At 40.8% G+C, this 16,101-nt stretch overlaps 1 protein-coding gene across 1 annotated transcript in view; it reads right to left on the bottom strand.

Annotated features, from left to right (window-relative positions):
• Nucleotides 1–14,116, bottom strand: part of ATP6V1H (ATPase H+ transporting V1 subunit H) — a 47,029-nt gene extending 32,913 nt beyond the window's left edge. The window contains exons 1-4 of the mRNA XM_064706097.1: nucleotides 13,921–14,116; nucleotides 12,499–12,625; nucleotides 4,082–4,184; nucleotides 2,581–2,670 (exon numbers count right to left, since the gene is read on the bottom strand). Of these exons, the coding sequence (XP_064562167.1) occupies nucleotides 2,581–2,670; nucleotides 4,082–4,184; nucleotides 12,499–12,602 (297 nt within the window). The 5' untranslated portion in view covers nucleotides 12,603–12,625; nucleotides 13,921–14,116. The remainder of the gene's footprint in view (nucleotides 1–2,580; nucleotides 2,671–4,081; nucleotides 4,185–12,498; nucleotides 12,626–13,920) is intronic.
• Nucleotides 14,117–16,101: the final 1,985 nt, after the last annotated feature.

A 16,101-nucleotide genomic window follows, 5' to 3' on the forward strand; every position in this document is an offset into this window, starting at 1 on the left:
TGAATTAGGGTGAGTCAAACAAAGATTAGAGACTTCATACCCACCACAAGAAAAATGGGGCAAGACTATTTACATGAGCATGTACTGACAGGACAAGAGGGAATGCTTCAAACTGGGAGTAGGTTTAGGTATTAGGGAAAGATTGTGAGGCACTGGAACAGGTTGCACAGAGAAGCTGGGGATGCTCCATCCCTGGAGGTCTTCAAGAACAGGGTGGATGGGGTTTTGAGCAACCTGGTCTAGCTGAAGGTGTCTGTACCCACAGCAAGGGGGCTGGAACCAGATGTCTTCAAGGCACCCTTCTAACCCAAACCATTCTATGATTCTATGATACTGCGGGTTCTTGTGTCCAAGCAGTCTGCAGAGACCCTGCCCTAAATTCACAGTCACACCATTATTGGCCAATACGCTGCTTTCTGACAAGAATCTTACACCTTGAAAATGTGCCATGAGACACCACTGGCTGTATGTTCCAACCCCTGAATGGGACCAAAACAAAACAGAAGTCCTTTTTCAGCCTTGCAGAGTGGAGTTATCACAAGTTAGGAAACTCTGAGATAATGCCATGTGGATGCCTTCACACAAGCCTTCTATGCCAGCATCCCTGAATCCCTGAATAATGCAATCACACACAGCATTGCAAGTCAGTACAGCCTTTAGAATACTGAAGCAGAATTTCTACAGTGAAAAAGGCACTAAATTCCAAACAAAAGCAAATATTTAGCGTGCACCAATATCTCTACTCTGCTGTATCACTATAAAGCCTGAATAATTTAAAGCCATTACATTTAACACTAAGAATTCCATACGTGCCACTTCTGGGACAGGGTAAGGCCCAAAATACAGCCATGTCATAAAGTCAAGAAAACACATACATCTAACCACTTACGAAAGAAACAATAGAGCAAAAGAGAGGCTACTCAAAACTACTTTCTGTGACTACCTAGAACTATTCCATGTGTTCAAAAGTGAGCCAGTGAAAGCATTACCTGTGGGGTATTAATTCCACAGCAGAGGAGATATCATCAGCTATCATCTACTCTAGCTGCAGGCCATCTGCTAATGCCAAAGCACATTAGCAAAACAAGACCTACAAACACTCACAAGTTCTGAAAAAGGACAAGAGAAATTATGACTTCCCTGGCCACTGATGCACAGAAAGCAAGACCAACTCCTCACAAAAGTCGCCATAATAAACAGAGTTCTCACACACTGAGCCAAAGTTTGTCATTCAATGTGTAAACCAAAACAAGGTATTCCCAACCCAGTGTCCTAATCAAAGAATGATACTGAGGACACAGTATCTCTGAGAAGCAGAGGTCTTCTCTTCTTCTCAAAGTTTGTGACACACTTGACAAAATGTAAAACTTAATGAGAAAAAGTGACCAAGCTACAGACAAGTAAATTGCTGCCACCACCACTAGCTATTATCCTATTAGCCCAGATGTCAGGGCACTCACTTAGGGCTCTATTGTGCAGACAGGCACATGAAAGAACACCATGGTCCCCATGTTATACAAACTGTGGAGAGGTTCACGCTTTTCAACTTGCCTGTTGTAGTACTGAGTAGTCACAGCAGGAACTAGAACTCATGTGGTTCACCTCCTAGGGCAATACTCTAAACTAACAGCATTAAACACACTTCACTGAAACCTGGGATCAAACAGATCATAAAACAGGAGAAGAGAAACTATCAAACACAGATAGTATATGTGAATACTAGGAAAAAAACCTCACATAACTCATCTTGTTACATCACTCCAAATGCCTTCTCTTAGCCAACTTCAGAGCAAGGAAACATAAAAGCAGGATTATCTGACTGGGTAAAGCCTCTTCTTGAATTATCCCAATCAGCTCAACAGTCTGAGACCAAGTTTAATAGCCTGCTCATATAAGGCACTGTTGTCCACAGCTACAAAGAGCTGTATGTTACACTGAATTAAAAGTTCCTCATTTATAATTAAACCATCCAGAATTTCAGAACATGTCCCACACAACCTAACTTATGTTGGAAACCTTATGCTGCAGAAACTACACCTTCTTGCTGAGGGTAGCCAAATTAACACCTTCAAAGGAAAAGCTACAACAACTTCATATTCTCCCTATACCACAGGAAAGGGCTGAGGTTACAAGTCACAGAACTTTGGCATTGTTTAGGTTGGGAAAGACTCTTAAGATCACCAAACCTACCATTAATGTAACACAGACAAGTCTAACACAACATAAGCTGATATACCAAATGTAAAAAGTATTTAGAAAAAAAATCTGCAAATTAAGATCACATAAAATCAAACCACTATGCAACACTAGCCTTAACAACCAAGTTTTGAGTTAAACATAGTTGAGAACCAACAGACAAGTATAAAAAGTTTGTTTTATTTCCAGAATTTGGACATACTACAAGCTAAATTAGCCTTATAACTTTAGGTCTAACATTAAATCTCTGAAGACAGGATCTGAAAATTTAGCAGAGTATTTTTAACACAGTATGACAAACACCTGAAAATACATGAATTACACTAAGGAAACATTCAAGCATGCATTTTGAAGATTTAAAAATAATACAGATTATTGACCTACTTGCAGCATATCATCAACCATAGTCAGAATGTACTGAACAGTCTGTTCCTTGGAGATATGAGTCATCAAGTTTATAAATGTTTTAGCACACTAGAAAAATAAAAGAGACATTAAAATTAATATTAGCAATTGTCTTTGTTCCTTTTGATAATATAAAACAGGATCTTATTAATTCACAGTTAAGTCTTACATAAGCATTGAGCATCCCAACATCTTATTCAATTGCAGTAAGAGATGAATACATTTGACATTATCTCACAAAGAAAATTCCCTGTCACATTGGTTGCTACCCTTTACAAATTTTATGGTTTTCAAATTAAATAAGTACTTGCTAGTGAAAGTCACCAACATACTTGGTTGCAAGTCAGATTAGAAAAGCCTCCCCCAGCACCCTTCTTTTAATGGTAGTGAGATCAAGTAAACAGACAGAACAGCAACTAAGAGCACAAAAAAAGTTTCAGCAGTTTGAATGGAGGGAGGAAGACAGGTAACACCCCTATTCACTTACTATATAGTAAGAAAAGTAAGTATGTAGAAAAATCTTAGTTCCTCTTTGAAGAATGTTACAATTTCAGCAATACGCTGAAATAGTTACATTACTTTTTACACTTCCTCCTCCCCCTTCACCAAATTCAGCTAAACCACAAAGAAAATTGAATGTTGAACTGCTACATTGTAATTATGTAGTAACATATAAAGTACACCACACGTTTTTGGTACTATGCAAACTATGATCCATTAGATAACAGTAACACACCACAATTTGGAGAGTAGAGAAATACAAAGCCAAACAAACAGCCTAAAATTAAAGTAGAAATAAAAGCCATAAATGTTTGTGTTTTGAAAGTATCTACCACTTCACCTTCCTCTCTGCCTCTCCCAATCCTCTTGATGTCTGACATTCTGTGCTAGAACCTCAGGCTGAGATTCTACTGATTCAAATGTTATTAAAATGTCTTTGGGCATCCTGCCTGGTCTCCATAAGGGCAAAGGACTGATTCAGTCCTAATCAGCTCTGTCCAATGCAAAGGTCTCATATCTTACCATGCCTTAAATGACACAAGACATTGTAGGCATGGTGAGATGCTCTACTATGCACTAGGCATGCTCTAACTAATTATAATTGCTTAGCTAACTAAGCAGCAATCTTACTGGTAGCAGCTGTCATCAATAAACTATAAAGAAAAAAAATCCCAAAAAAAAGAAGTGACTCAAGTACAAGTGTGTATGATTAAGTAAACTGGGATGAGGGAAGACTTGAGCAAGTTAGTCCCACAACAGAGTCAAAGGCAGATGGTTTTTAGCAATTATTTAGTAGGTTTTAAAAATAATGAAATAACATCCAACCCATATCTAATGAAAAATAAAAGAATCACGATAGTAAGCTTTATACTTATTCTAGAACATCTTAACTGTATGCATACAGTTATCAACAATAAAAAAAGAGTAGATTTGAATATTTTCTTCCTCCCCAAAAGAAACTTCATTAAAAGAAAGTTACTTGATTGCCTTCTGTTTGCAACAACTCCTGTTTTTCTTCTGGATTTCTTTTCTGTTCAAAGCGCTGAATAAATTCACAGTCTTCACCTGAAATCATCTGACCTCTGAAAAACAAAACATTAAACTGTAAATAACACGAACAGTAAGTTGGAAATAACTGCTGGGTTCACAGGGCAAGGCTGTGTTAGCAGGGGACTGCTTAGATGGCTCCTATGAGAAGACACCAGAAGTGGCCCCTGTGTCAGACAGAGCCAGTTCCAGCCAGCTCCAGGACAGACCCACCACTGACCCAACCTGAGCCACTCAGTAATGACAGTAGCACCTCTGTGATAACACATTTAAGGAGTAAAAACTGCTGTGCAACAGCAGCTGAGACAGGATGAGGACATGTGAAAGAAACAACTCTGCTGACTGCCAGATCAGTGCACAAAGGAGGGAGAGGAGGTGATGCACATGCCAGAGCACAGATTCCTCTGCAGCCTGTGGTGAAGACCATGGTGAGGCAGGTGTGCCCCTGCAGCCCATGGAGGTCCTAGGGGGAACAGAGATTCACCTGCAGCCCATGGAGGTCCTAGATGGAGCAGAGATCCACCTGCAGCCCATGGAGGTCCTAGGGGGAACAGAGATCCACCTGCAGCCCATGGAGGACACCCATGCCAGAGCAAGCAGATGTGCCTTACAGGAAACTGCAGTTCATGCAGGTTTTCCTGCAGGACCTGTGACCTCAAGGGCCTGGAGCAGTACATGCCTGGAAGACTAGAATCTGCAGAAAGGATGCATGCCGGATGAGTTTGTGAATGACCATAACAAATGAGTAGGACACCTCAGGATGGAGCAGGTAAAGAGTGTAAGAAGGAAGGAACAGCAGGGACTGAGTGTTATAAAATGGCCACAGCCTCCATACCCCACTCCCCTACACCACTCAAAGCAAGGAGGCAGAGAAGCTGAAGCCAAGTTGAGCCCGAGAAGAAGGGAGAGGGCAGGAGGTGGTTCTTTGATTTTTTCCTATTTTTCATTAACCTACTCCATTTAATCAGCAATAAATGAATTTAATTTCACCAAGTAGAGCCTGTTTTGCCCATGATAGTAAATGGTCAGTGATCTCCCTGTCCTCACACCTCAACCCATGCTTTTTGTTATGTTTTTTCCCCTGTTCTTTTGATGGAGCAAGTGTGTCCTATCCAGATGGACATCTAGTGACCTGCCAACGTCAACTCACCATATAAACCTTGTTTCCTTCATCTTGAGCTATCACAGAATCATAAAATAGTTTAGTTTGGAAGCAACCTTGAAGAGCCCAGTCCAACCTGGCCTTTAACTCATCCAAGGATAAAGCAGCCACAACTCTCTGGGCAGCCTGTTCCACTGCCTTACCAACCTTGCAGTTAAGAATATCTTCGTAACATCTGATCTAAACATTCCCTGTTTCAGTTTGAAACCATTGCCCATTGTTCTGTCACTATATGCCTGTACAAAAAGTCTCTCTCCCTCCTTTTCATAAGCCCTGCTGAGGTACTGGAAGGGCTCCCCAAAGTCTTCTCTTCTCCAAGCTAAACAACTCCAACTCTCTCAGCCTGTTTTTGCAGGAGATGTGCTCCAGCCCTCTGATCATCTTGGTGGTCCTGCTCCAACAGGTCCATGTCTTTGTTGTGCTGAGGACCCCAGAGCTGGATGCAGCATTTCAGGCAGGGTCTTGCAAGGGCAGAGTAGAGGAGATACAGCATTGGTAAAGTGATATGGTTGATACTGTAGCCCACAACAATGTAACAGGCTCCTTCCTGCAAAGGGTCTCATGTAAAAAAATTTAAAACTTATGGTGGAATAATCTCTCAAAAGTCTTCCCTATGCATCACCTCTGAACAGCATTCTCCAAATAATTTTTAAACTTCCAGGGGCTGAACGTAATGTCAGTTATAAGAACTGAATTACACACAGCTAGCATGTTATGCCAAAATGATAATACATAACAAGAGTAACAGTCTAATGCAATCAAGAAATAAGTGCTGAAAAACAAAATTAATTCTTACTTTAAGTTTGCTGTAAGCACTGAAGAAAACTGTAAGGAGAACAGAGATCATGGGTCCTAATTTATTTTTAGCTTTCACTAATCCCATCTTGAGTTTAAAAACTGATATGCATGCAAGTTCATCTAAACACATAGCAAGGGGGCTTCATATAGTGAACTGTTGTGGACACCTCTAAGATAACAGATGTCTACTTAATCTTGTCTTCAACTTCATGTTCAAGTGGTTACTGCCATCATCAGCGCTATTTCAGAAAGCTGTAGACTCAGCTGAAGAGTCAGACAGACTGGCAGAACACTACTGGGGTTTTTTACAATACAAAACTTCACAAGAAAGAAAAAAAATTGTCAAAATAGCACAGTCAGGTACTCTTCAGGTAAGAAAAGTAATTTTAAATCAAGTAGTCCTAAAATTATCCAAGATTTTAATAGGTGACTATCTTTACTAGGTAATACCAAGAGGGCTTCAGGAAAGAAGGAAATCACGCAGTCACAGGGGATGAAAGCATTAGACACTTCTGCTTCAGTTATTTCCAGGACTCATCTCCTTTTAATATTTCCACTGAATGAAATGCCTCTTCCACTTTGCAAAGCTACATAGCATGGACTCTTCACCCATCTTTTCCATATTCAAGGTCAGTTTTCAGATGTTCCATGACTAGAGATTACATTAAAATCATTGTAAACTTTGCAGGAAGTGTTCACAGTTTTTTTACCCAACTGGCTCACCTGGATTCTTGAAACAGAAAACTAAGACCTACAATGAAGTTTTTTTCTTTGCTCTTACTTAAATGATTATCTATTTACTATTTAAGCAAAGAACTTAATTAGTCCAGCTGCTTTGTTACAGATATCCTCACATGCACTGAGGAAAGACAACCAAGATTTACTAGAGGGAAGATTCGTAAAGCCAGTGATAGGACAGCCCTTGCCCAGCTTCTGCAAAAACTTGAATAATTATAGATGAATCATATGGGATTGGCCAATGATGGTCATGCTGCTACCATGCCTTTTAGACTGACCTATGCTCTTTCTTGCCCATTAAGGTTGGATTTAAATAGTTATGGAAAGAGCTGGACAATTCATCTGCCACAAATACTGAATTTAAAGACCCACAACTAGAAGCCTCTTTCGTTCCAAATAATGCTGACCAAGCCAGAAATTCATGGATTGTACTGATACAAAAGTAACCAGATAAGCTGCTTGTTTATAAGAATATTGCCATTTACAAAATACTTCAAAGATGACCTAAGACGAACCCTTAATTTTCAGCTTTAATGCTGGAGAAAGCCTCAGCCCATGAAGAGAGATATTTCTTTAAAGTCAGGCTATTAGAAGAGGTCTGCCAACTGCAAAGGAAAAAAGCTTTCAAGCTTTTGCTTTTATCCTACATTAGGCCACAGGAGAAAAAAAAAAGAAAAAAGATATGGGGATTGATATTGCTGTTAAAGGAAAAAAAGACATTAAAGTTTATTCTTTATCACTTTGTTAGTGCCATTCAAAAATACATCTTCCAACCCATAAAAACACTACAAGGGATCTGACAGCTTTTTAAACAAGCTGTTAATATTTTATCAACAAACTCATACATCTGATTAATAGTTTTAGTAATTTTGAATGCCTCTATTTCCATTGATCTTATTTTAAAACTTAAATGACTGATTATACAGTAAACCTTAAACGGGGGGGAGGTTAAGAAAAACCAACCATAAACCATGAGAAAGTGCAGAACAGCCTCGGACTCAGACAGCTGATACTGAGTCCCATGATGCTATTACACATTTTCCTCACCCCCTCTTCAAAGCAACAGAAATTTCACAGCACCTTTTAGCAAACAAGCAACCAAAGCCTCCCTCCATCCCTCTTCCTAGCAGCCATTTAACTTGTTATTTTCCAGGATGTGTCTTCAGTCTTTTGCCAAGATAGAAGTCACTTTGAGCTTCAGCTGTGTCCTGGTTTCAGCTGGGATAGTTAATATTCTTCCCAGCAGCTGGTACAGTTCTGTGCTGTAGATCTAGTAAGAATCCTTTATTAGTTTTTTAACTTTTTTTTCCTCTCTTTTTCTGTTCCATTAAAGTCTCTTTATCTCAATGTGTGAATTTCCCCCTTTTTTTTTTCCTCCTGTCTGAGAATATCAGGTTTAAGACAGGAGCCCTGTAAGCACCTTTCAAGGCTCAGTTCCTGGGATACCAAGAGCTGCCTTTGAGAGTACTTTGCTAGAGAGTCAAAACTGAAACTCAAGGATTCAGAAAGCATGAATTTGCAAGACCACCATTTTTGAATCCACCTGATCACTCAATATGACTCAGAATCTTGTGATTACTTCTTTCAGTTGTGCATTTCCTCCATCAACTCTTGTTCCTTTTTCTTGTTTTTTTTTTTTTTTGTTTGGATGATTTAGCAAAAGACACTCTGAAGATTAGGGTATTTTGTTTGGTTTTTACTTTGTTTTTGGGTTTTTTATATTAAAAAAATTGACTATCTATGCAGCAAATATGAAGCTCATATGAACCTACCATAACAAGGCATAATTTGTTTTATCCAGGTATCTACAGTACTTTGCATGTACTAGAGAAACTAAATGTATCCAACTGCTCAACAGTTTTAGCACTACAAAATTAAAACAGCAAAACAGACTGAATGTACTCTACAAGACTCAACCAGATTTGAGGAGGAAAAAAAAAAAAAAACAAACCACCAAACAAAACAGAAGAAAATCCCCCACATACTACAAATTAGGAAACTTCTATATTTCCTCTAAGACAAGACTGACTTTTAAAATGTGACATATTTAACCTGCTGTAGAAGGTTCTTCCACCCCCAGGAAAATAGAACAGATATTTTAGCATCAGAATTTACAAACATGCATGTGAAGTATTTGAAAAGACACAGGACACCATGTACAAATTAGCCATCAAGTATGTCATCTGATTAAATGTAAAGTATTGTCAAATGCAGTGTATCTAGAAAACCTACAGTGCAGTAAGGTGCAAGGTGAACTCTGACACAAGTTCAATTTTCCACAGAACTCTTTTACTACCCTAAGAAAGCAAATCTAAACCCGCTTCAAGCAAGCCAACACACCCTCCCCTGGCATTCTGACACTCTGAGGCAAATGCTGAAAGCAACCACACAGAGCAAAACAGCAAATGCCTTTTTAGCTCAAGGAGGGCACCCACACCTCTGAACTGCAACCAGCCTCAAGATCCAAAGGCAGCAAAGTCCACACAGAACTAAAGCTTCCACAGACAGACCCACACATCACCTGCCACTGCTACAAGTTTGTTACTTTCCTCTCCCTCAGACACAGACCACAGCTGGAATCCAACGTAAAGAAAGGATACATTTTAGCACCAGAAAATAAATTCTCTTTTTCCACAGCCTCCTTTTGTAAGGAGCAGAGTACATACAAGCAAGCTGGCAATACAGACAACTGTCATATCTATCAGTATACAGAAAAAACATCAAAAGTCAGCAGTTGTGTGTTAGTGTAGTTTGATATTTAGTTTACAGTTACAACCTTCAGAGATGGAATAAACACTGTGTCAGTTAATCTTTAGCTTGAACTGACTCTACAAGAAAAGTCAGGCTACTGAAGTCTGACCAGCTACAAGTGAGCCATTTTACTTTTGCACTGAAGAACAGAGAGGAAAAAAAGAACTTCAGATGCCCTTCTGTGTGACCCTGAGCCCAATGCTGCTGTAAGTGATGCAATCTTCAAAGCACCTTTACACACACACAACTGCCACAGGCAGAGGAGGAAAAACACTTCATCAGAGTTTCTTGTGAAATTTAACTTTGACTATCTAAGTACTAACTACAGTTTCTTCAACTACATAAATACTGCCTCTAGTTTAAGAAGCATAAATCATGTTTAAGAAGCAAAAATCATGTCACACCTGAGTTGATGTGTTAACTTAGGGAAAAGAAAAATATTTCCTTTCATTTAAAAACATCTGATGAGTTGAAATAATTCCTTCATACATATTTATATGCAAGTTTACCACAGTAAGGGCACAATCAGAACAAGAAGCTCAAAAGGAAGAGAACTGTCCTTTCAAGCACCCCATTTACCTTCTCCACAAACCAGACCAAAACAAACCACTCTGACCTGCCTCTAACAGGTGCATCAGAGAAAGTACTTTCTACTCATTTAATAATGTGTTTCATTCCAGAAATGAATCAAATAACTGCACTGACTGACCTTCCAAGAAACCCCTTAAAGCTCAGCCTCAAAGATATCATCACATCCAAACCTGTCCATTGTAAAAAAGGACATGTCCAAATCAAGGTATGAGTTTATTTCCTTTGGAAGCACCAAAAGTTCTGCTGATGCTTTTCAATAACTCACTATAAGGAAACTCCTCAGGCAAAGAAGAAGTTATCCTCAAGAAGCTCCACAATCCCTCTGGCATTTAAGTCAGTCCTTGAAGTCAACTTATTCAGACAGCCAGGCTTTGTTCCTCCGTAGATACAAGACACAAAAATTACATTTATTTCAGAGCAATAATAAAGAGGATACACTGTTATTGACATACAAAGGACACCAAGCTTCAAAAAGTCTCACTCATCCTCTCATAGGATCATAATACCCAGATGTACTACAAGAGCCTCCAAAACCTAGCTAATTCCAATAGAGGAAATAACCACCTTATTCTTTCTTCATAGATTCCAGAACAAAACCAAGTCAAATTCTACATGTAAAATCCAAAAAGGAACCCTGCCCTCTGGTCAAAAGAAGTCATATAAAAATTTGCTGCCAGATTTACAAACTAAACTCCCCGTTTCACACACTGCACCAGAGAAAGAGAATTCCAAGAATAAATTAAAATTACTAACAGCAGACCACATAACCAAAGAAATAATACCACACAAATTCAACTCCTTGTCAAATAGAGCCATCCCCTATACAAAAGTAACAGATTTTTCTCACCAGCCCTATAGAAACACTAGAGAAAGAATCTCATATTCATTTCCATGAACAGTGAACAACTAACTGTACTCCCACTTTTATCCTAAGTAACTGCAAACCATCACGGCCACTGGGACAGCACAGGAACAGCTGTCCAGGTGTCCTTGGGACACACTTCCTGTCAGACAGACAAAAGGGCACACAGTAACAGCAAAAGCCACTTGGATTGTTTGAGAAGTGCTTGGGAGCTGCCACTGCCAGGTTACCACCCCAACCTTTCTCTTTTGCCTGCAAAGCCACTGAGTACCATATTTAACCAGGAACTGATCCATCTTAAGAATAGCCTAGAAAAAAAAAGTTCTCAGAAGATCAGTTCCTTTATGCAGATTTATCATGCAGATATACAATCACATAGAAAAGAGTAATACAATTCAATGAATGGAATAAGCAAGTCTGAAATACACAGCACAGGGCAAAGCAGGTAGTCATTACTATGATTCCACTGGGTTAGCTTACATGAGTACAGTTTTGCAAGGTTATTGCAAATATGACATATTTATATGTACCACAGCAATGTGAAAAAAACCCCTATTTTTTAAAGTGGTATAATGTTGATAATCAGAAAGCATCATCAGTATGGTATGTGTCTCTACAGTCATGAAGATTTCTTCCTCTTTATTTACAAAGCAATTAATTATAAAGTAATTTGCACTTTGTCAATATTTCTCACATCCACCTGTCACAAGGAAGAGGCTGCAAGAATGTTTCATTTCACTTCAGAGTACAGAGGACTAGTGAAAATCTGTTTCTTCTCCCCATTTCCTACCTCACCCATAAAACCTTTCCTCAGCTTGTCTCTACGCCCTCTCAGGACAATACTGCTCTTGCTTCTCCTGGTGCCATCACATCCATGCAAAAGGAAACTCTGAGCTTGCCTGGAGCAGCAGCACAGCTCTCCCCAGACTGAAGCATTTGTTTCAGCCTACTCCCCAATCTGCTTGCTTAAGCTGTCCTCCAGAATTAATGCTCCTTTACTTAAGGTACAGCTTCTTTTCCTGGACTACCACTTCAGTTTTGCTAGTACAATTTGTACTCCCACAAAAAGCACTGCAGCAACAGACATACCATACCTACACTTAAGACAATTATTACTGCAAACACTTCTTAATTCAGCAGTCACCCAATAAGGCTGAAATTGAGACTGGTGTGTGAATTATCAGGCAAAGAAAGAGTTTTACCAAACATTTGTGCAAACCTATACCATTTGCTATTACAGCATTCAGCTGATACAAGCAGAGTTCCCCTTCTGGTAATAAGTCATAAGAAAATTTTCCACAGCCACTTCCATTTAATGTAGACTTTTTCCAACTACTTCCATGCAGACAGAGCATTCTTCACTGCTACATAATGCTCCACTGGAGCCTAAAATCTCAACAAGTCTAACACTTAAAGGGGGAAAAGAATATGGAAATGTTTTACTTACTGGAGATATGACTGCCAGTTTACTTTGTTTGCCCGAACCTCAGCAGCTTTGGCAGCAATGATGTTTGTTGGGACAGCAGCATCCACAGCACCTCTGATATCCATCTTGACTGATAATTAAAGGGTACCTAGAAATGCAAACCAGATTTGAGACCTCTCATTAAACAGCAGAGTATTTTTCCAATATTTTAAAGAAATGAAAAGAAAAATCTGTTTCCAGGTGTCCCATTCCTTAACACTGTACTAGTTAGTTTCTGAAAAAATAGAAGTTTTATAAAGTACTTAAAATATGGCTTATTGGAGACAAAAATAAGTCAAACCTACACACTCAATCATAAGTTCACTAAAATAAAAGACACAGACCATTACTAAATAAGTCCCAGTCTTGTGAATCCTTGAACAATAAAATTAAGATACTTAAATTAAGGTGCCTCTTCTGCATCAGCCAAGTAGCCCTAAAGATAAGAGAACCTGTCTTCTTTCCATATCTTCTTTCCATGGTTAAAATTCAGTGCATATCCTCCCCACCCCCACATCTTAGGACTGATTTACTTCAGATATTTGTCTAAGAACATTTAGACATTAGAAACATGCAAACTACAACTTCAGGGAGGAAAAAAACCCCACAAGTACATAAATTAAATCCATGCTACACAAACTTAACAAGAAAATCAAGATCATTAGTGTACAGAAAGCAAATTAAAAATAAATAAGAACAGAAGCTCTTTATCAGGATATAGCACATTACCACAGACAGTGACCTTCACCACTTCTTCCCCCTTCCTTTATGGTTTAAATCTCCACCTGACTTTGATGCCAAAACAAGAAGTGTGCTGGTAGAGACTCCAGATCCAGCTAGAGCTGGAATTCCTTACAGCCTGACCTGTACCCAGCCTCTCCACACAGCCTGTTTCTGGACTGTTCTGCCCCCCCGTACAGACCAAGCAAGAGCAAACTGGCACCTTCAGGCCTATCCCTCACAAACAGACCCTGCCTTTATGACTGAATGAAAATACAGTTTTATCAAAAGAAACCAGAAAAATAAGGAACTATCCTGGGCAAACAGCGGAGGACAAATGCCCTTCCTTTGAAACCACTTCAGTGAGCAAACCCGCACACAGGCGGCACCGCTGTGTCCTTCAGTGCCCACGGAAGGGTTCCAGGCCCTGTGACCCACCCAGAGCCACTCGAACACCGCCCGAGGGCAGGCTCGGTACCAGCGGTTTCGGAGCTGCAGTTAAGCCGCTGAAGCAGTGCCTGCGACAGAGCAGGCACGGTCCTGTCGCTCCGGGCACGGCTCACCCAGGGGCCCGGCAGAGCCCGGAGCCTGGTGGCAGCAGCGGAGCCCCCGCCAGAGCCCGTGAGGCGGCACGGCCCGACCCCGGCACCCACCGCGCCAGGGCCCGGGGCAGCTCCCACTCACCGCAGGGGTGTGCCGGCGGCGGAGGCCGTGCGGGGCTGGAGGGAAGGAAGCGGGGAGGGAATGAAGAGGAGGAGGGAAGGAGAGCAGAGCAGAGGAGGCCACGGCTGCCCTGGGCAGCCCGGGCAGAGCGCGCACCCGCCGGCCCCGCTGCCGCCGCCGTCATGTGACGCCGCTCACGTGAGCGCGACGGCGGCCTGCGAGGGACATCCCATCCCATCCCGCCCCCGCCCCGCGGCTGCGCGCTGTCAGTGCTGTGCCTGTGTACGCGTATTTAGAGCACATAAAAATACACATGTGGGTTTGTACGTACCTACACATGCCATAGAGCCATAGGATGGGCTGGGCTGGAAGGGACCTTCCAGATCATCTGATTCCACCGCCCCTGCCATGGATGCAGCCCAGGACAGGGCTGGCTTTCTGGGCTGTGAGAGCACATTGCCGAGTCGTGTTAAACTTCAGGCAAACCAACACCCCCAAGTCCTTCTCCTCAGAGAAGCTGCTCTCAATCCTTTCCCTGCCCAGCCTGAGTTTGTGTCTGGGATTGCCCTTGAAGCGATACGCAGAATAAATAAACTCCACCACCAGGTATAGTTATGAAGTGGGTATGTATGTCAGCGCCCGGCACAAGCGAGATAGCTCTCGTGAAAACTTGTGCCCCGGGCCTCAGTCTGACCCACATCTTTATTCACAAAGGTATTCCATATGCAATACATTTAGACATTAGAAACACAAAAACTACAACTACAACTTTTCCATGCATATTCAACCCCTGGCCCCGCCTGTCCTCGCCTCGCATGGTAATCCGATCCGCGCCCTTGTGGGCACGCGTTGTTTGCTGTGGGAGTTGCACGGGGCTCTCTGGTGGTCTCTGAGGCTGAAGGCTGTGGTCTTCCTCATGACTGAACTGTTGAACTTTTCTCCTTTGCGCATGCGCTTTGGTCTCTTGGTGCTTATCTGAGTACGTCTGTCGGCCTTGATTAGCTTGGAGAAGGAGAAGTCCCTTTATCTGGGCTCTTTGCATCCCTTGGTCTTCCCTGGTATTGTTCTTCATGCAGGAAGCTTCAGAAATTTGCATTTTCCTATGCCCTTTGTACCATGGCAGAAGTTTCTTAAGTAAAAAGATTAAAATTCAACACATAGTTCTACAAGCTAAACTTTAAATGCTTAATTTATATTGCTAATTCAATTGAACTCCAAAAATCTCTATTTCACCCTGACCCACGCGTGTATACGTGTACGGTTTTACACAGGGGATCTAATCCCTGACTGGGATGGAGCGTGTGCCCACAGGTGCCCACCTGCACTGTTTGCAGAAATGGCTCCGCTTTTCCAGAGTGTGAAAAAAACGCCAATCACTGGTTTTTAGAATTTTAAAAGTTTAATAGTAATGAAATGGTTATAAAAATAGTAATATAATTAGAGTAATAAAAATTTGAACATTTAGGATTAAGATAATTCAAGACAATAAAAACAAAGAGTTACAGACAGTCCAGGGTACCTCTTTCTGGGCAAAATAGTCCCAAAAAAGGACCCACGGTAACAGAGGATTAACCCTTAAAAGCAATAGCCCATTGCATATTCATACATTCATACGTGATGCATAAATTCCATTCAAACACAGGATTCTGTCTGGTCAGTGTCCACTTCTTCCTCTGAATCCTGACGGCGTCTTCAGGGCTGGGCAGGGTGTGAAGGAGTTAGTTTCTTCTGAAAATGGAGCAATAAATTCTTTTTCTCTGAAAGATTTTGGTGTCCTGTGGCTGCTATCTGGTGCAAGTACCTCATTCCTTTCTTTAAAAAAAATATCTCACATACGTAGTTTCTATTTTAACATTATGTTATAACCTAAAACTATATTTAACACACTACTTTAAAAAATTAATACAGCATAACTTTCTAACATAATACATATAATATTCATTTTAATATTTGTGAAAAACCAATCATAAAATATGCATTTTTCACACAGAGACAGTACGAGCCTGGCTGGGAAGGAAACTTGAAACTAAAGGCCCAAGTGTTTCAGAAGCTATGGGATTAAACTTTTATGTTTCTGAGGAAAAAAAAAATCTCAGTGCATTCATTTGCTGAGTGAGGTTTTCCAGCCATGCTATGCTGAAGTGCATAGACAAACCACTGCTGCTCAGAAAGGATCACGGACAGTCATTCTGCTAACAGATA

Source organism: Zonotrichia leucophrys, chromosome 2 (genome assembly GCF_028769735.1).
Source record: "Zonotrichia leucophrys gambelii isolate GWCS_2022_RI chromosome 2, RI_Zleu_2.0, whole genome shotgun sequence".
NCBI lineage: Eukaryota > Metazoa > Chordata > Aves > Passeriformes > Passerellidae > Zonotrichia > Zonotrichia leucophrys.